Genomic DNA, 21,369 nt, shown 5'->3' on the forward strand with positions numbered 1-21,369 from the left:
CATCATAACCTCCCTGCTCTTATATTCTATGCCTCGATTAATAAAGGCAAGTATCCCATATGCCTTCCTAACCACCTTATCTACCTGCCTTCAGTGATCTATGGACAAGTACACCAAGATCCCCCTGACCCTCTGTACTTCGTAGGGTCCTACCATCCATTGTATATTCCCTTGCCTTGTCAGTCCTCCCAAAATGCATCACCTCACACTTCTCAGGATTAAATTCCATTTGCTACTGCCCCACCCATTTTACCAGCCCATCTATATCGTCCTGTAATCTAAGGCTTTCTCCTCATCTTTTAGATGAGATGCTAAATTAAGTTCCCAACTGTCCCCTCATATGGATGTAAAAAGATCCCACGACACAATGTTGAGTTCTCCGTGGTGTCCTGGTCAATATTTATCCCTTAACCACATTAAAATAAAAGATATTCTAGTCATTATATCATTGCTGTTGGTGAGTGCTTGCTGTGTACAAATTAGCTGCCAGCTTTCCTGTACTACAACAGTGAGAACACTTCAAAAAGAACTTCACTGTCTAAAGTGCTTTCAGACGTCCTAATCTCTTTCAGGCCTATGTTTCGGAAATCAAGGTTCTGTTGGCACTCCCAGATCCAACAGTCTAACGATATGACTTGATAAGAGTGGGTGGAGATATTATATCCCCACACAGTCAATACATGGCAGCAATCAACAAGGCAAAAAAGAATGTTGAACTATATAGCCAAAGCAACAGGGCATCGGGCCAAACATGGGCAAGGAAACCTCCTGATTAGCATCTACCGCTCTCCCTCAGCTGATGAATCAGTACTTCCCCATGTTGAACACCAACTGGAAGAAGCAGAGGGTCACAAGGGAACAGAATGTACTCTGTGTGGGGGACTTTAATGTCCATCACCAAGAGTGGCTCAGGAGCACCACTACTCAGCAAAAATATAGCGTAACGCTCAGCAAAAATTTATCTGGGTCAAAAAGGACTCGATGAGAAGTATGAACCAACCATGGTTAACAAAGGCAGTCAAGGACAGTATCCAATCAAAAACTAAGGCATACAAAGCGGCGAAAACTAGTGGTAGGCCAGAGGATCGGGAACCAATAGCAGATGACTAAAAAGCTAATAAAGAGGGAGAAAATTGACTACGAAAGTAAATTGGCAATAAATAGAACAGCAAGAGTTTCTACGGGTATATAAAAAGAGAGTAGTTAAAGTAATCCCTTGAAGGATGCGACTGGAGAATTGATAACGGGGAATTGGTAAATGGCAGATAATTTAAACCAATATTTTACATCGGTCTTCACGGTGGAGGACACTATAAACATCCCACAGATATCAGATAAGCAAGGAGCTAATGGGAGGAAAGATCTTGTAACAGTTTGTATCACGAGGGACAAAGTATTTGACAAGCTAATGGGACTAAAGGCAGACAAGTCGCCAGGACCTGATGGCCTGCATCCAAGGGTATTAAAGGAAGTGGCTGCAGAGATAGTGGAGGCATTGGTCGAAATATTCCAGAACACTCTGGATTCCAGGAGGGTCCCAGCGGATTGGAAAATCACTAATGTGACGCCCCTGTTCAAGAAGGGAGAGAGTCAAAAAGCAAGAAACTATAGGCCAGTCAGCCTAACATCGGTCATTGGGAAAATGCTAGAGTCTATTAAGGAAGAAATAAGGACATTTAGAAAAGCTTAACGCAATCAAACGGAGTCAACATGGTTTTGTGAAAGGGAAATTATGTTTGACAAATTTGCTAGAGTTCTTTGAGGATATAACAAGCAGAACTGATATAGTGTATTTGGATTTCCAGAAGGCATTCGATAAGAGGTGCCACATAAAAGATCATTGCACGAGATAGGAGTTCATGGTATTGGCGGTAATGTATTAGCATGGATCGAGGATTGGTTAACTCACAGGAGAGAGAGTCAGGATTAATGAGTCTTTTTCAGGTTGGAAAGACGTAACTAGTGGAGTGCCACACGATCAGTCCTCGGGCCTCAATTATTTACTATCTATATTAATGACTTGGAGGAAGGGGCAGAGTGTAATATATCCAAATTTGCCGACGATACAAAAATAGGTAGGAAGGCATGTTGTGATGAGGACACAGAATCTGCAAAGGGATATAGATAGGTTGAGTGAGTGAGCGAAAACTTGGCAGATGGAGTTTAATGTGGGAAAGTGTGAGGTTATGCACTTTGGTAGGAAGAATAAAAAGGCAGATTATTTAAATGGAAATGGACTTCAAAAAAGTGCAGCAGAGGGATCTGGGTGTTCTTGTGCATGAAACACAAAAAGTTAACATGCAGGTGCAGCAAGTAATTAAGAAGGCAAATGGAATTTATGCCTTTATTGCTAGGGGGCTGGAGTTTAAAAATAGGGAAGTCTTGTTACAGTTGTACAGGGTGTTGGTGAGGCTGCACCTGGAGTACTGTGTACAATTTTGGTCCCCATATTTAAGGAAGGATATAATGGCATTGGAGACAGTTCAAAAGAGATTCACTAGGCTGATTCCTGGAATGAAGGGGTTGACTTATCAAGAACGGCTAAACAGGTTAAGCCTTTATTCATTGGAGTTTAGAAGAATGAGAGGTGATCTTATTGAAACTTGCAAGATTCTGAGGGGGCTTGACAGGATAGATGTTAAGATGTTTCCACTAGTGGGGGAATCTCAAACTAGGGAACGTAGTTACAGAATAAGGGGACGCTCATTTATAACTGATACACGAAGAAATTTCTTCTCTGAGGGTAATGAATGCCTGGAATTCTCTACCCCAGAGAGTTGTGGAGACTAGACCACTGAAAGTATTTAAAGAGGAGGTAGATAGATTTTTGAAATATTGGGGAGTTGAGGGCTATGAGGAGCTGGCACGAAAGAGGAGTTGAGGTCTGGGGCAGATCAGCCATGATTTTACTGAATGGCGGGGCAGGCTTGAGGGGCCGAATGGCTTATTCCTGCTCCTATTTCTTATGTTCTTACTGACCGAGCTGGCTGAGTCCTGAAGGGATATAGCTGCTAGATTGAGCCTGTGGCAGAGAATCAGGAGGGAAAAATATACTAGACCTCGTCCTCACCAATCTACCTGTTGCAGATGCATCTGTTCGTGACAGTATTGGTAGGAGTGACCACTGCACAGTCCTTGTGGAGATGAAGTCCCGTCGCCACACTGAGGATACCCTCCATTGTGTTGTGTGGCACTATCACTGTGCTAAATGGGATAGATTCAGAACAGATCTAGCAGATCAAAACTGGGCATCCATGAGGCGCTGTGAGCCATCAGCAGCAGAATTATATTTCACTCGTAGTCATGGCCATCTCACAGCCTGGCATATCCCTCACCTTACCATTACCATCAAGTCAAAAGGACCAACCCTGGTTCAATAAAGAGTGCAGGAGAGCATGCCAGGAGGAACAGACATACCTAAATGTGAGGTGCCAACCTGGTGAAGCTACATCACAGGACTACATGCATGTTGAATGGCGTAAGCAGCATGCCGGAGGCAGAGCTAAGTGAGCCCACAACCAATGGGTCAGACCTAAACTCTGCAGCCCTGCCACATCCAGTCATGAATGGTGGTGGACAATTAAACTACTAACTGGAGAAGGAAATTCCCCCCCCCACCCGCAATGATGGAGGAGCCCAGCACATCAGTGCAAAAGGCTGAAGCATTTGCAACCTTCTTCAGCCAGAGGTACCGAGTGGATGATCCATCTCAGCCTCCTCCTGAGGTCCCCATCATAGATGCCAGTCTTCAGACAGTTCCATTCACAGTGTGTGTTATTAATAAACACCTGAGAGCACTGGATACAGCAAAGGCAATGGGCCCTGACAATAACCCAGCTATGGTGAAGACTTGTACTCCAGAACTAGCCACACCCCTAGCCAAGCTGTTCCAGTATAGCTACAACACTGGCATCTACCCTGCAATGTGGAAAATTGCCCAGGTATGTCCACAAAAAAAAAAAGAGACAAATCCAATCTGGCCAATTACTGCCTCTTCAGGCTTTCAGCAAAGTATGGAAGGGGTCATTGATAGTGCAATCTAGTGGCACTTGCTCCCCGATGCTCAATTTGGGTTTGACCAGGACCACTCAGCTCCACCTCATTATTTCCTTGGTCCAAACCTGGACCAAGTGGTGAGGCAAGAGTGACGGCCCTTGATATCAAGGCAGCATTTGATAGTGTAGCATCAAGGATCTCTAGCAAAACTGAAGTCAAGGGGGATCAGGGAAAAAACACTCCACTGATTGCAATCATACCTAACACAAAGGAAGATGGCTGTGGTTGTTGGAGGCCAATCATCTCAGCCCTTTGACATTGCTGCAGGAGTTCTTCAGGGTAGTGTCCGAGGCCCAACCATCTTCAATGACCTTCCCTCCATCGTAAGTGGGGACATTCACTGATGACTGCACAATGTTCAGCGCTATTCTCAAATCCCCAGATAATGGAGCAGTATGTGCCCACATGCAGCAAGACCTGGCCAACATCCAGGCTTGGGCTGATAAGTGACAGATATTCTCACCACACAAGTGCCAGGCAATGACCATTTCCAACAAGAGAGTCTAACCATCTCCCCTTGAAATTCAACAGGGTCACCAATGAATCCCCCACTATCAATATCTTGGGGTTGTCACTGACCAGAAACTGAACTGGACCAGCAACATAAATACTGTGGCTACAAAAGCAGGTCACAGACTGGGAATTCTGCGGCGAGTAACTCACCCCTCCCGTCTCCCCAATGCCAACTCACCATCAACAAGGCACAAATTAGGAGTATGATGCATTACTCTCCACTTGCCTGGATGAGTGCAGCTCTAATAACACAAGAAGCTTGATACTAAAGTAGCCCACTTGAATGGCACTCCCTCCACCACTGACACAGTGGCAGCAGTATGTACCATCTACAAGATGCACTGCAGCAACTCACCAAGGCTCCTTTGACAGCACATTCCAAACTCACAACCTCTACCAACTAGAAGGAGAAGGGCAGCAGGCGCATGGCAACCCCATCCTCCCTCCAAGTCACACACCATCCTGACTTGGAACTATATCACTGTTCCTTCACTATTGCTGGGTCAAAATCCTGGAACTCCCTTCCTAACAGCACTGTGGGTGTACCTACCCCACATGGACTGCAGTGGTTCAAGAAGGCAGCTCACCACCACCTTCTCAAGGGCAATTAGGGATGGACAATAAATGCTGGCTTTTCTAGCAAAGTTCACATCCCATCAACAAGAAATGTGCCATTAGATGAGACATTAAACCATAGAACGATAGAAAAGTTACGGCACAGAAAGAGGCCATTCAGCCCATCGTGTCTGCGCCGGCTGAGAATACTATCCGCCCAATCTCATCCCACCTTCCAGCACCTGGTCCGTAGCCTTGCAGGTTAAAGCACTTCAGGTGCCTTTTAAATGAATTGAAAGTTTCTGCCTCCACCACAGATCCAGGCAGCAAATTTCCGACAGCCACCACTCATAGGGTGAAAAAGATTTTCCCCATGTCCCCTCTAAATCGAGGCCCCGCCCACCCTCTCAGGCACATGTGAAAGATCCACAGCATTTTTTGAAGAGAAGGGCAGTTTTCCCCAGGGTCCAGGCCAAAGTTTATCCTTCAACATAAACATAGATCTTTTATCTTATTGCTGCTCGTGGGAACTTGCCGTGCACAAATCAGCTACCGTGTTTCCTGCATTAAAACAATGATTACACTTCAGAAGTACTTCATTGGTTGTAAAGTGCTTTGCATTATCTCAAGGTTATGAAAGAAGCTGGATGAATGCAGGTACTTTATGTATCCCAACATATAGATGCCTTCACTCGAAGACAGTCATTGCCTTGGACAGGCTATAGCAATGTGTACTTCTAAACAAGTTAACCTGCAGTCTCACCAATGCTTTCTTCATGCCTGCCTGGTTTCCATTCAGAACAATCATTGTGCTGTACTTTTCAATTTCAACACTCTCCACCCACCAACCCCTCCTCACATATAAACTCAGGAATGCCCCAACAGCTTAGCCGTGCCTCCCACTACGATCACCTCCATGCATCGTCTAACTCTACCCACTCTTTTACAGATAGCACTCGGCATGGACTGAGCTTTTATTTAAGATCTCACACCCTCCAGCCCTCTTGTAGTTGGGATACCCGTGTCACTTCATCTCAATAAACCTGCAGGCTGGTGAAATCCTACTTCCCTTTACTTATTCTCTGAAAAATGGGGCACAGATTCATCCTCTGATATTTTAGCAGATTCGCTTCTCCACCCCCCCCCCCCCCCCCACCCGCTGTTCTATTGTTATTCATAGGAAGACAATTTTCAATATAGAAATGGCCATTTGGCCCATTTAGTCCATGTCAGCACATTTACTCTCCATACAAGTAAATAATCCGAACCATGTACCTGCCCTATTCACATATCCTTTTGGGGTACTTTCCCCAAGAAGTGTCCTAAAGGAGGAAAGTGAGGCAGAGAGGTGTAAGGAGGCTATTCCAGAGTTGGGGCCTAGGCAATTGAAGGCCTGGCCACCAATGGAGTGATTAAAATGTGAATCATGTGGAACTCGCTACCACAGGGAGTGTTTGAGGGAAATGGAATGGATGCATTTAAGGAGAGTCTGAATAAACAAGGGAGAAAGGAATAGTGGGATGTGCTGACAAGGTCGGACAAAAAAGGTTGGGAGGAGGCTCGTGTAGAACGTAAACGCCAGCGGATAGCTGGAGTGAACAGCCTATTTCTGTGCTATAAATTCTGTTGAGCCTGGTATTAGCTTTGGTGCAACTAGTAGATTCTGAGCCAGATGAAATCGAAACACTTATCTATCTAGCTCCCAATGTGCCCGAGAGGGTCAATGATGCCCTGGAGTGGCAGGGAGCTTCACGGAGCTGGTTGTATCCTGTCGTATTGAGTTAGCTGCTCTGCCAGGATAGGATTGAGGATTCTACAGTCAACCTTTGGGACTAAGAAACATAGAAAATAGGAGCAGGAGTAGGCCATTCAGGCCTGCCCCACCATTCAAAAAAGATCATGGCTGATCGTCTAATAAGGAAGGTGGAAAATCAACCAACAGAAAAACAGATTACCCAGTCATTATCACTCTGCCGTTCTTGGGATCTTGCTGTGAAATTGTTTTATTTGTTCAGCAACTTGTATTTATATAGCTTCTTTAGCATAATAAAACTTCACAGGCGCATCATAAAATAAAATGACACTGAGCCACAGGAGATGTTAGGTCAGGTGAGCTTGTTCAAACACTCCCTGTGGTAGTGAGTTCCACATTCTCACTGTTCTCTAGGTAAAGAAGTTTCTCCTGAATTCCCAATTAGATTTATTGGCGATTTAGGACTCCTAGCTTTTGACTCCCCCCCATAAGTAGAAACAGCTTTGCCCTGTTTACCCTATCAAACCCCATAAGATTAAAGACCTTTATCAGGTCACCCCCACCCAACCCGGAAAGAATCCAGCTTATTCAGTTTTCCTGATTTGATGAGTTCAGACATTTCCCACAAGACATTTCACCTTTAATCCCGAGACAAAATACACAAGAACTCCCGCACAACTGGGTAGATCAGGCCACTGGTATGACACCCATTGGGGAGTGATCTGATGAGAGGAAAAGGAAGAAACAGACAGCACACAAGACCAAAACCCAAATTATTTGCAATGCACCAAATGCCAAGATAAACTCAATATCTAAAGGGTAATATGTCTACCCAAAATAGAACTCCATTTCAGCAAAGGAGTTGTTGAGTTTTATAGGACAGATATATTTAGAGTCAGAGTTATGCAGCACAGAAACAGGCCCTTCGGCCATCGTGTCCATGCTGGCCATCAAGCACCTATCTATTCTAATCCCAGCCTTGTATGCTATGGCGTTTCAAGTGCTCATCTAAATACTTAAATGTTGTGAGGGTTCCTGCCTCTACCACCCCTTCAGGCAGTATGTTCCAGATTCCAACCACCCTCTGGGTGAAAAAGTTTTTCCTCAAATCTCCTCTAAACTTCCTGCCCCTTACCTTAAATCTATGCCCCCCTGGTTAGTGACACCTCCGCTAAGGGAAAATGTTACTTCCTATCTACGCCCCTCATAATTTTGTATACCTCAATCAGGTCCCCCCTCAGCCTTCCAGGAAAAGCTAGATAAGTACGAGAGAAGGGTATCGAGGGTTAGGAAGGAACATAGGAGTAGACCATTCAGCCCATCGAGCCTGCTCTGCCATTCAATACGATCCTAGCTGATCATCCACTTCAATGTCTTTTTCCTACACTATCCCCATATTCCTGTCCTTGGTATTTAGAAATCTATCAATCTCTGCTCTAAACATACTCAATGACTGAGCTTCCACAGCCCTCTGGGGTAGAGAATTCCAAAAATTCACAACCCTCTGAGTAAGAAATTTCTCATTTCTGTCCTAAGCGGCTTCCCCCTTATTTTGAAATTCTCTCCCTTGGTTCTAGACTCCCCAGTCAGGGGGAACATCTTAGCTGCATCTACCCTGCATGTGGGGAGGCAGTGGTGTAGTGGTATTGTCACTGGACTAGTAACCCAGAGACCCAGGATATTGCTCTGGGAACATGGGTTCGAATCCCACCATGGCAGGTGGAGTTTGAATTCAATTAATAAATCTGGAACTAAAAGCTTAGTCTAATGATGGCCATGAAACCATTGTCGATAGTCATAAAAACCCATCTGGTTCACTAATGCCCTTTAGGGAAGGAAATCTGCCGTCCTTACCTGGTCTGGCCTACATGTGATTCCAGACCCACAGCAATGTGGTTGACTCTTAAATGCCCTCTGAAATGGCCTAGCAAGCGTCTCAGTTGTATCTAATCAAGAGCAATTAGAGATGGGCAACAAATGCTGGCCCAGCCAGCAATGTCCACATCTCATGAATGAATTTTTTAAAAACCTGTCTATCCCTTTCAGTATTCTGTAGGTTTCTAGAGAATACAGGCCCAGTTTCCCCAATCTCTCTTCATAGGACAGTCCCGCCATCCCAGGAACAAGTCTGGTGAATCCTCTGACGATAAAGGCCAACATACCATTAGCCTTCCTGACTGCTTGCTACACCTGCATGTTAGCGTTCAGTGACTTACTGATGAGGACACCCAGGTCCTTTTGTACATCTGCACTTTCTAATCTCTTAGCATTTAATACTCTGCACATCTGCTCCTCCTACCAAAGTGGATAATCTCACATTTTTCCACGATATTCCATCCACCACGTTCTTGCCCGCTCATTACGACTGAGGGTTATGCTGACAGTTAGATAAGGAAGGACGGGAGGAGGCTCGAGTGGACTGGATGGGCCGAACTTATCACTCCTGTGCTGCACATCCTTCGTAATTCCCAAATCTCCTTCTTCCTGACATGTTCATCACCAGCCTAACTGCACATGGTCAAGACAACTGATGTTGAAATATGCATTCAAATTAGGAAATTGGAAATACACAAGCAAGCAAACATCAAGAGTGAAATGGCAGGTTATGGTGTTTAGTTTTGACCCTTCAGAGTCTGAAGGAGGATACAGAAAAATGAAAAAGTCGCATTTCTACAGCGCCTTTCACAACCTCAGAACTTTACAAAATGCTTTACAGCCAATGAAGTACTTTTGAAGTGTAGCCACTGTTTTAATGTAAGAAATGGGGCTGCGGGGTGGTGGGGGTCACTATGACAACAAGAGCAGGTCAGAGGCTAGGAATCCTGAGGCGAGTACCTCACCTCCTGACTCCCCAAAGCCTGTCCACCATCTACAAGGCACAGTTCAGGGGTGTGTTGGAATACTCTCCACTTGCCTGGATGGGTGCAGCTCCAACAACACTCAAGCAGCTCAACACCACCCAGGACAAAGCAGCCCACTTGATTGGCACCCCATCCCCCACCTTCATCATTCACTCCCTCCACCACTGACGAACAGTGTGCATCATCTATAAGATGTACTGCAGCAACTCTCTGCCTCCTTCAACAGCACCTTTCAAACCCATGACCTCTACCAAATAGACAGACAAGGGCAGCATGGGACCACCAGCATCTGCAAGATTGCCTCCAAACTACACACTGTCCTGACTTGAAGCTATACCACCATTCCTTTACTGTCACTGGGTCAGAATCCTGGAACTTGCTAATCGCACTGTGGGTGTACCTACTCCACATGGACTGCAGTAGTTCAAGGCAGTGCCTCACCACCTTCTCGAGGGAAATTAGGAATGGGCAACAAATGCTGGCTTTGCCAGTGATGCTCATATCCCACAAACAAATTAAAAATTTGCACACATTTAGCAGCAAAGTGATAATGGCTGGGCAATCTGTTTTTCTGCTTTTGAAGGCTAAATATTAACCAGGACACTGGGAGAACTCCCCTGCTTTCTTCAAATAGTGCTTGTGGGATCCTTTCCACCTGAATGGGGCAGATCTGGCTCCAGTTTAACATCTCATCTGAATAACAGCATATCCAACAGCGATATAAATGCAAGTTAACTCAGTGAAACGTCCCAGGATTGAGTGTAAACGCAGTTCTCTCAGTGATGCAGCAGAGTTTCAGCCTACATTATGGGAGAGTGAGGGAACTCACCAGCACATCAGTTTGTACTTTCTCCTTTGCATATTTTATTATAATGTGGATTTATCTTTCAGTTGCAGTCTTGAGGGGGTGTTCTCTCCACGTAAGTGGACTAATCTGCAGTGTTTCTCCAGCATTTTCTGTTTTTCTTTCACTCCACCCTCTCTGGCTGCATTCTGCAGTTATATGGACCTCTAAATCCACAATCCCATTTAAAACCAACCCACCTCCTTTAAGAGCCCAGTTAGTCAATATAATTTTGTCATCTTTACTCTCTTGCCTCATGAAATTACCGACTCCAGCTGGGGTACATGTATCTCTCATTTCATGTGTGACTGGGAACTATTCCACCACCAGAAACTCCACAGCAGTGTCTGATTCGATCTTCACAACGGTATTTACTAACCTCTAAAGGAGAATCCCCGGCTGATTTTCCACTACACATAGTCCCAAAGGTTGACTGTAGAATCCTCAATCCCATCCTGACAGAACAGCTAACTCAATACGAGAGGATATAACCAGCTCCCTGAAGCTCCGTCATTCCAGGGCATCATTTTCCCTCTCGGTCACATAGGGAGCTAGACCAATGATGTCGGCAACTTGGCCGATTTACACAGAATTCCACGGAATTTACAGCACAGAAACAGGCTGCTCAGCCCAACTGCTATATGTTGATGTTTATGTTTTACATGAGCCTCCTCCCAACCTTCATCTCATCCTGTCAACATATCCCAGTATTCCTTTATCCCTTGTGTATTTATCCAGCTTCCCCTTAAATGCGTCCATGGTATTTGCCCCAGCCACTTCTTGTGGTAGTGGGTTCCACATACTCACCACTCTCTGGGTAAAGAGGTTTCTCCTGAATTCCCTATTGGATTTATTGGTGACTATCCATTATTTAGGACCCCTAGTTTTTGTACTCAGCCAAGTGGAAACATCGTCCTATAGTCTACTCTATAGTCTACTCTATAAAGACCTTGATCAGGTCATCCTCAGGAGAGTCCAGCTTATTCAGGTTTCCAAATTTATCAAGTTCAGACATTTCCTGCAATAAGTTTCACCTTTAACCCCAAGATAAATACACAAACTTTACACAGAAGAATTAGGTAATTAATTAATTGTGCACATGATAAAAAGCAATAAACTGTTCAATATCAAATTCAGATACATCACACCCTCCCAGATTCAAACCCCCTTCAGTGTCAGAACCTACAGCCTCTCCCCCTATCTCCACTCCTGGCCCCCTCCCATCCATCCAACCCCCAGCCCCCACCCATTCCCCCACTCCCCCCACCACCCTCCCTCTCTCGCACTCCCACCAGTTCCCTCCCCCCAAACCAGTCCCATCCATCCAACCACCCATCTCCCTCCCATTCCCCCAAACCTCCCTCCCATTCCCCCCACCCCCAGCTCCCTCCCATTGCCCCAAACCCCAGCTCCCTCCCATTGCCCCAAACCCCAGCTCCCTCCCATTCCCCCCACCCCCAGCTCCCTCCCATTGCCCCAAACCCCAGCTCCCTCCCATTGCCCCAAACCCCAGCTCCCTCCCATTGCCCCAAACCCCAGCTCCCTCCCATTCCCCCCACCCCCAGCTCCCTCCCATTGCCCCAAACCCCAGCTCCCTCCCATTGCCCCAAACCCCAGCTCCCTCCCATTGCCCCAAACCCCAGCTCCCTCCCATTCCCCCCACCCCCAGCTCTCTCCCACAGCCTCTCCCCTTCCTTCTTCCAAAGTTTCCCAGCTTAAATAACGTCCCCTTCGCCGATCCTCGACCGACACACATCCCCAGCTCTCTCCCCCGGTTCAGGCTTTGACCACCACCACCACCACCCTCCTTCCTTCACGCACACCGGGGAAGCCCCTCAGCCCCTCCTCCTATCCCCGACTCCCCCACAGCCCCTCCGCTCACTCACTCCTCTGTCGCCGCCATCTTGCTGCTCTTCACTCTAACGTTATTGCTCGTGACCGTTCCCCTCTCTGACCCCGCCCCTGCAGACATGGCCAATAGGCGAACAAGGGGCGGGGCCGAAACGAAGCACACTGGGGGTTGTAGTTCCGTCACTTCCCATTCAGATTGGACCGTGGTATAGCCACGCCCCCATAGTGACGCCATATAGCCCCGCCCCCCTAGCCCCGCCTCTCGGAATGTTTGTTTCAGGGCGGGTTTTTACTGGTTTGTGTTTTCTCTGTTTATGGGAGTTGGTGAACAATTTCCATCATGAACCAAACTGACAGCCAGTGCAGTACTGAGGGAGTGTCGGAGGGTCAGTACTGAGGGAGTGCTGCACTGTCGGAGGGTCAGTACTGAGGGAGTGCCGCACTGTCGGAGGGTCAGTACTGAGGGAGTGCTGCACTGTCGGAGGGTCAGTACTGAGGGAGTGCTGCACTGTCGGAGGGTCAGTACTGAGGGAGTGCCGCACTGTCGGAGGGTCAGTACTGAGGCAGTGCCGCACTGTCGGAGGGTCAGTACTGAGGGAGTGCTGCACTGTCGGAGGGTCAGTACTGAGGGAGTGCCGCACTGTCGGAGGGTCAGTACTGAGGGAGTGCCGCACTGTCGGAGGGTCAGTACTGAGGGAGTGTCGGAGGGTCAGTACTGAGGGAGTGTCGGAGGGTCAGTACTGAGGGAGTGCTGCACTGTCGGAGGGTCAGTACTGAGGGAGCGTCGGAGGGTCAGTACTGAGGGAGTGCTGCACTGTCAGAGGGTCAGTACTGAGGGAGTGCTGCACTGTTGGAGGGTCAGTACTGAGGGAGTGCTGCACTGTCGGAGGGTCAGTACTGAGGGAGTGTCGGAGGGTCAGTACTGAGGGAGTGCTGCACTGTTGGAGGGTCAGTACTGAGGGAGTGCTGCACTGTCGGAGGGTCAGTACTGAGGGAGTGCCGCACTGTCGGAGGGTCAGTACTGAGGGAGTGCTGCACTGTCGGAGGGTCAGTACTGAGGGAGTGCCGCACTGTCGGAGGGTCAGTACTGAGGGAGTGTCGGAGGGTCAGTACTGAGGGAGTGTCGGAGGGTCAGTACTGAGGGAGTGCTGCACTGTCGGAGGGTCAGTACTGAGGGAGCGTCGGAGGGTCAGTACTGAGGGAGTGCTGCACTGTCAGAGGGTCAGTACTGAGGGAGTGCTGCACTGTTGGAGGGTCAGTACTGAGGGAGTGCTGCACTGTCGGAGGGTCAGTACTGAGGGAGTGTCGGAGGGTCAGTACTGAGGGAGTGCTGCACTGTTGGAGGGTCAGTACTGAGGGAGTGCTGCACTGTCGGAGGGTCAGTACTGAGGGAGTGCCGCACTGTCGGAGGGTCAGTACTGAGGGAGTGCTGCACTGTCGGAGGGTCAGTACTGAGGGAGTGTCGGAGGGTCAGTACTGAGGGAGTGTCGGAGGGTCAGTACTGAGGGAGTGCTGCACTGTCGGAGGGTCAGTACTGAGGGAGTGTCGGAGGGTCAGTACTGAGGGAGTGCTGCACTGTCAGAGGGTCAGTACTGAGGGAGTGCTGCACTGTTGGAGGGTCAGTACTGAGGGAGTGCTGCACTGTCGGAGGGTCAGTACTGAGGGAGTGTCGGAGGGTCAGTACTGAGGGAGTGCTGCACTGTTGGAGGGTCAGTACTGAGGGAGTGCTGCACTGTCGGAGGGTCAGTACTGAGGGAGTGCCGCACTGTCGGAGGGTCAGTACTGAGGGAGCGCCGCACTGTCGGAGGGTCAGTACTGAGGGAGTGCCGCACTGTCGGAGGGTCAGTACTGAGGGAGTGCTGCACTGTCGGAGGGTCAGTACTGAGGGAGTGTCGGAGGGTCAGTACTGAGGGAGTGCCGCACTGTCGGAGGGTCAGTACTGAGGGAGTGCTGCACTGTCGGAGGGTCAGTACTGAGGCAGTGCCGCACTGTCGGAGGGTCAGTACTGAGGGAGTGCTGCACTGTCGGAGGGTCAGTACTGAGGGAGTGCCGCACTGTCGGAGGGTCAGTACTGAGGGAGTGCCGCACTGTCGGAGGGTCAGTACTGAGGCAGTGCCGCACTGTCGGAGGGTCAGTACTGAGGGAGTGCTGCACTGTCGGAGGGTCAGTACTGAGGGAGTGCCGCACTGTCGGAGGGTCAGTACTGAGGGAGTGCCGCACTGTCGGAGGGTCAGTACTGAGGGAGTGCCGCACTGTCGGAGGGTCAGTACTGAGGGAGTGCTGCACTGTCGGAGGGTCAGTACTGAGGGAGTGTCGGAGGGTCAGTACTGAGGGAGTGCTGCACTGTCGGAGGGTCAGTACTGAGGGAGTGTCGGAGGGTCAGTACTGAGGGAGTGCTGCACTGTCAGAGGGTCAGTACTGAGGGAGTGCTGCACTGTTGGAGGGTCAGTACTGAGGGAGTGCTGCACTGTCGGAGGGTCAGTACTGAGGGAGTGTCGGAGGGTCAGTACTGAGGGAGTGCTGCACTGTTGGAGGGTCAGTACTGAGGGAGTGCTGCACTGTCGGAGGGTCAGTACTGAGGGAGTGCCGCACTGTCGGAGGGTCAGTACTGAGGGAGCGCCGCACTGTCGGAGGGTCAGTACTGAGGGAGTGCCGCACTGTCGGAGGGTCAGTACTGAGGGAGTGCCGCACTGTCGGAGGGTCAGTACTGAGGGAGTGCCGCACTGTCGGAGGGTCAGTACTGAGGGAGTGCCGCACTGTTGGAGGGTCAGTACTGAGGGAGTGCCGCACTGTTGGAGGGTCAGTACTGAGGGAGTGCCGCACTGTCGGAGGGTCAGTACTGAGGGAGTGCCGCACTGTCGGAGGGTCAGTACTGAGGGAGTGCTGCACTGTCGGAGGGTCAGTACTGAGGGAGTGCTGCACTGTCGGAGGGTCAGTACTGAGGGAGTGCTGCACTGTTGGAGGGTCAGTACTGAGGGAGTGCCGCACTGTCGGAGGGTCAGTACTGAGGGAATGTCAGAGGGTCAGTACTGAGGGAGTGCCGCACTGTCGGAGGGTCAGTACTGAGGGAGTGTTGGAGGGTCAGTACTGAGGGAGTGCCGCACTGTCGGAGGGTCAGTACTGAGGGAGTGTTGGAGGGTCAGTACTGAGGGAGTGCCGCACTGTCGGAGGGTCAGTACTGAGGGAGTGTCGGAGGGTCAGTACTGAGGGAGTGCCGCACTGTCGGAGGGTCAGTACTGAGGGAGTGCTGCACTGTCGGAGGGTCAGTACTGAGGGAGTGCCGCACTGTCGGAGGGTCAGTACTGAGGGAGTGCTGCACTGTCGGAGGGTCAGTACTGAGGGAGTGTCGGAGGGTCAGTACTGAGGGAGTGCCGCACTGTCGGAGGGTCAGTACTGAGGGAGTGCTGCACTGTCGGAGGGTCAGTACTGAGGGAGTGCCGTACTGTCGGAGGGTCAGTACTGAGGGAGTGCCGCACTGTCGGAGGGTCAATACTGAGGGAGTGCCGCACTGTCGGAGGGTCAGTACTGAGGGAGTGCCGCACTGTCGGAGGGTCAGTACTGAGGGAGTGCCGCACTGTCGGAGGGTCAGTACTGAGGGAGTGCCGCACTGTCGGAGGGTCAGTACTGAGGGAGTGCCGCACTGTCGGAGGGTCAGTACTGAGGGAGTGCCGCACTGTCGGAGGGTCAGTACTGAGGGAGTGCCGCACTGTCGGAGGGTCAGTACTGAGGGAGTGCCGCACTGTCGGAGGGTCAGTACTGAGGGAGTGCCGCACTGTCGGAGGGTCAGTACTGAGGGAGCGCTGCACTGTCGGAGGGTCAGTACTGAGGGAGTGTCGGAGGGTCAGTACTGAGGGAGTGCTGCACTGTCGGAGGGTCAGTACTGAGGGAGTGTCGGAGGGTCAGTACTGAGGGAGTGCTGCACTGTCGGAGGGTCAGTACTGGGGAAGTGTCGCACTGTCGGAGGGTCAGTACTGAGGGAGTGCTGCACTGTCGGAGGGTCAGTACTGAGGGAGTGCTGCACTGTCGGAGGGTCAGTACTGAGGGAGTGCCGCACTGTCGGAGGGTCAGTACTGAGGGAGTGCTGCACTGTCGGAGGGTCAGTACTGAGGGAGTGCCGCACTGTCGGAGGGTCAGTACTGAGGGAGTGCAGCACTGTCGGAGGGTCAGTACTGAGGGAGTGCCGCACTGTCGGAGGGTCAGTACTGAGGGAGTGCTGCACTGTCGGAGGGTCAGTACTGAGGGAGTGCTGCACTGTCGGAGGGTCAGTACTGAGGGAGTGCTGCACTGTCGGAGGGTCAGTACTGAGGGAGTGCTGCACTGTCAGAGGGTCAGTACTGAGGGAGTGCTGCACTGTTGGAGTGTCAGTACTGAGGGAGTGTCGGAGGGTCAGTACTGAGGGAGTGCTGCACTGTCGGAGGGTCAGTACTGAGGGAGTGCCGCACTGTCGGAGGGTCAGTACTGAGGGAGTGCCGCACTGTCGGAGGGTCAGTACTGAGGGAGTGCCGCACTGTCGGAGGGTCAGTACTGAGGGAGTGCCGCACTGTCGGAGGGTCAGTACTGAGGGAGTGCTGCACTGTCGGAGGGTCAGTACTGAGGGAGTGTCGGAGGGTCAGTACTGAGGGAGTGCTGCACTGTCGGAGGGTCAGTACTGAGGGAGTGTCGGAGGGTCAGTACTGAGGGAGTGCTGCACTGTCAGAGGGTCAGTACTGAGGGAGTGCTGCACTGTTGGAGGGTCAGTACTGAGGGAGTGCTGCACTGTCGGAGGGTCAGTACTGAGGGAGTGTCGGAGGGTCAGTACTGAGGGAGTGCTGCACTGTTGGAGGGTCAGTACTGAGGGAGTGCTGCACTGTCGGAGGGTCAGTACTGAGGGAGTGCCGCACTGTCGGAGGGTCAGTACTGAGGGAGTGCCGCACTGTCGGAGGGTCAGTACTGAGGGAGTGCCGCACTGTCGGAGGGTCAGTACTGAGGGAGTGCCGCACTGTCGGAGGGTCAGTACTGAGGGAGTGCCGCACTGTCGGAGGGTCAGTACTGAGGGAGTGCCGCACTGTCGGAGGGTCAGTACTGAGGGAGTGCCGCACTGTCGGAGGGTCAGTACTGAGGGAGTGCTGCACTGTCGGAGGGTCAGTACTGAGGGAGTGCTGCACTGTTGGAGGGTCAGTACTGAGGGAGTGCCGCACTGTCGGAGGGTCAGTACTGAGGGAGTGTCAGAGGGTCAGTACTGAGGGAATGCCGCACTGTCGGAGGGTCAGTACTGAGGGAGTGTTGGAGGGTCAGTACTGAGGGAGTGCCGCACTGTCGGAGGGTCAGTACTGAGGGAGTGTTGGAGGGTCAGTACTGAGGGAGTGCCGCACTGTCGGAGGGTCAGTACTGAGGGAGTGTCGGAGGGTCAGTACTGGGGGAGTGCCGCACTGTCGGAGGGTCAGTACTGGGGGAGTGCCGCACTGTCGGAGGGTCAGTACTGGGGAAGTGCCGCACTGTCGGAGGGTCAGTACTGGGGAAGTGTCGCACTGTCGGAGGGTCAGTACTGAGGGACTGTCGGAGGGTCAGTACTGAGGGAGTGCTGCACTGTCGGAGGGTCAGTACTGAGGGAGTGCTGCACTGTCGGAGGGTCAGTACTGAGGGTGTGCTGCACTGTCGGAGGGTCAGTACTGAGGGAGTGCTGCACTGTCGGAGGGTCAGTACTGAGGGAGCGCCGCACTGTCGGAGGGTCAGTACTGAGGGAGTGCTGCACTGTCGGAGGGTCAGTACTGAGGGAGTGCCGCACTGTCGGAGGGTCAGTACTGAGGGAGTGCTGCACTGTCGGAGGGTCAGTACTGAGGGAGTGCTGCACTGTCGGAGGGTCAGTACTGAGGGAGTGCTGCACTGTTGGAGGGTCAGTACTGAGGGAGTGCCGCACTGTCGGAGGGTCAGTACTGAGGGAGTGCTGCACTGTTGGAGGGTCAGTACTGAGGGAGTGCTGCACTGTTGGAGGGTCAGTACTGAGGGAGTGCCGCACTGTCGGAGGGTCAGTACTGAGGGAGTGTCAGAGGGTCAGTACTGAGGGAGTGCCGCACTGTCGGAGGGTCAGTACTGAGGGAGTGTTGGAGGGTCAGTACTGAGGGAGTGCCGCACTGTCGGAGGGTCAGTACTGAGGGAGTGTTGGAGGGTCAGTACTGAGGGAGTGCCGCACTGTCGGAGGGTCAGTACTGAGGGAGTGTCGGAGGGTCAGTACTGAGGGAGTGCCGCACTGTCGGAGGGTCAGTACTGGGGAAGTGCCGCACTGTCGGAGGGTCAGTACTGGGGAAGTGTCGCACTGTCGGAGGGTCAGTACTGAGGGAGTGTCGGATGGTCAGTACTGAGGGAGTGCTGCACTGTCGGAGGGTCAGTACTGAGGGAGTGCTGCACTGTCGGAGGGTCAGTACTGAGGGAGTGCTGCACTGTCGGAGGGTCAGTACTGAGGGAGTGCTGCACTGTCGGAGGGTCAGTACTGAGGGAGCGCCGCATTGTCGGAGGGTCAGTACTGAGGGAGTGCCGCACTGTCGGAGGGTCAGTACTGAGGGAGCGCCGCACTGTCGGAGGGTCAGTACTGGGGGAGTGCCGCACTGTCAGAGGGTCAGTACTGAGGGAGTGCTGTGCCTTCTCAGGTACATATCCCATGGCACTATTCTGAAGAAGTCATGAGGACCTCTCCCTGGTGTCAATATTTGTGTCTCAACCAACATCGCTAAAACAGATTATCCGGACATTGTCACACTGCTGTTTGTGGGAGCTTGCTGTGCGCAAATTAGCTGCCATGTTTCTTACATTAAAACAGCAGCTGCACCTTAGAAATATTTAACGAGCTGTAAATTACTTTGGGACGACAGAATGATACAGCATAGAAGGAGACGATTCGTCCCATTGATTCTGCGCCATCTCTTTCGAAGAGCAATCCAGTTACTCCCCCTCTATCCCCATATATCCTTCTAGTATTTATCCAGTTCCTTTTTGAAAGTTACTGTGAATCTGCTTCCACCATCCTTTCAGGAAGTGCATTTCAAATCCTAAGCACCTGTTATGTAAAAAAGTATTTCCTCATGTTGCTTCTGGTTCTTTTGCCAATCACCTTAAATCTGTACCCTTGGGTTATCAACCCTTCATCTGGAGAATCATAATACACTAAAATTAGAACCATGTCATTCACGAGTGAAATCAGCAGGTTTTTTTCACACCAATAGTGGAAATCTGGAATTATCCCCTCACCAACCTGCAAAAGGTTGTGAAATGCTGGGGGTCAATTGAAAATTTCTAGACTGAGATATGGAGTACTTTGTTCAGTTCTGGGCAAGGATATATTAGCTTTGAAAGGGGTACAGCACAGATTCACCAGCATGGTTCCAGGGCTTAAAGAGTTAATTTGTGAGGAGAGGTTGCGTAAAACCTGGTCTGTATATTCTTGGACGATGATCTACATGAGGTGTATCAAATGATAAAAGGATTTAATGGGGTCACTAGAGAGAAACTATTTCCGCTGGTGGGGGTGGAGAGTCCACAACCAGGTGGCATCTCCTTAAAATCAGAGCTCGGCTGTTCAGAGTTCTGATGAAAGATCACAGATGTGAAACATTAACTCTGTTTCTCTCTCCAAAGATGCTGCCAGACCCGCTGAGCATTTTCTGAACTTTGTTTTTACTTCAGTTTTTCATAACTCTTCAGAGTTCGTCCATAGTTAGTAAGATCACACTTCCATCTGCAGGACACCACACATAAAAAGTGAAAAAAAAGAAGGAAACAAAAACAGTAAGAAAGTTTAGGGTAACACCTCTGTATCCATGCATTTCATTCACGCCTCCATCTTACAGCTGCTGCAGTTTTTTTATTCATTCATGGGATGTGGGCCTTGCTGGCCAGGCCAGCATTTATTGCCCATCCCTAATTGCCCTTGAGAAGGTGGTAGTGAGCTGCCTTCTTGAACCGCTACAGTCCATGTAGGTACACCCACAGTGCTGTCAGGAAGGGAGTTCCAGGATTTTGACCCAGCGACAGTGAAGGAACGGCGATATAGTTCCAAGTCAGGATGGTGTGTGACTTGGCGAGGAACTTGCAGATGGTGGTGTTCCCATGTATTTGCTGCCCTCATCCTTCTAGGTGGTAGAGGTCACGGGTTTGGAAGGTGCTGTCTAAGGAACCTTGGTGCATTGCTGCAGTGCATCTTGTAGATGGTACACACTGCTGCCACTGTGCATCAGTGAGTGAGGGAGTGAATGTTTGTAGATGGTGTGCCAATCAAATGGGCTGCTTTGTCCTGGATGGTGTCAAGCTTCTTGAGTGTTGTTGGAGCTGCACCCATCCAGGCAAGTGGAGAGATTTCCATCACACTCCTAACTTGTGCCTTGTAGATGGTGGACAGGCTTTGGAGAGTCAGGAGGTGAGTTACTCGCCTCAGGATTCCTAGCCTCTGACCTGCTCTTGTAGCCACGGTATTTATATGGCTACTCCAGTTCAGTTTCTGGTCAGAGGTGACCCCTGATAATGGGGGATTCAGTGATTGTAATGCCATTGAACATCAAGCGGAGATGGTTAGATTCTCTCTTGTTGGAGATGGTCATTGTTGGCACTTGTGTGGCGCAAATGTTACTTGCCACATATAAGCCCAAGCCTGATTGTTGTCCAGGTCTTGCTGCATGTAGACATGGGCTGCTTCAGTATCTGAGGAGTCACGAATGGTGCTGAACATTGCGCAATCATCAGCGAACATCCCCACTTCTGACCTTATGATTGAAGAAAGGTCATTGATGAAGCAGCTGAAGATGGTTGGGCCTAGGACACTACCCTGAGGAACTCCTGCAGTGATGTCTTGGAGCTCAGATGATTGTCCTCCAACAACCACAACCATCTTCCTTTGCGTTAGGTATGACTCCAACCAATGGAGAGTTTTCTCCTTGATTCCCATTGACTTCAGTTTTGCTAAGGCTCCT

The 21,369-nt window shown here is 50.5% G+C and overlaps 1 protein-coding gene across 1 annotated transcript in view; it reads right to left on the reverse strand.

Annotated features, from left to right (window-relative positions):
* pepd (peptidase D) overlaps positions 1-12,554 on the reverse strand; it is a 180,574-nt gene extending 168,020 nt beyond the window's left edge. Inside the window, exon 1 of the mRNA XM_068049026.1 lies at positions 12,469-12,554. Coding sequence (XP_067905127.1) covers positions 12,469-12,554 — 86 coding nt within the window. The remainder of the gene's footprint in view (positions 1-12,468) is intronic.
* Between the last annotated feature and the right edge of the window lie 8,815 nt (positions 12,555-21,369).

This window comes from Heterodontus francisci, chromosome 17, assembly GCF_036365525.1.
Source record: "Heterodontus francisci isolate sHetFra1 chromosome 17, sHetFra1.hap1, whole genome shotgun sequence".
Taxonomy (NCBI): domain Eukaryota; kingdom Metazoa; phylum Chordata; class Chondrichthyes; order Heterodontiformes; family Heterodontidae; genus Heterodontus; species Heterodontus francisci.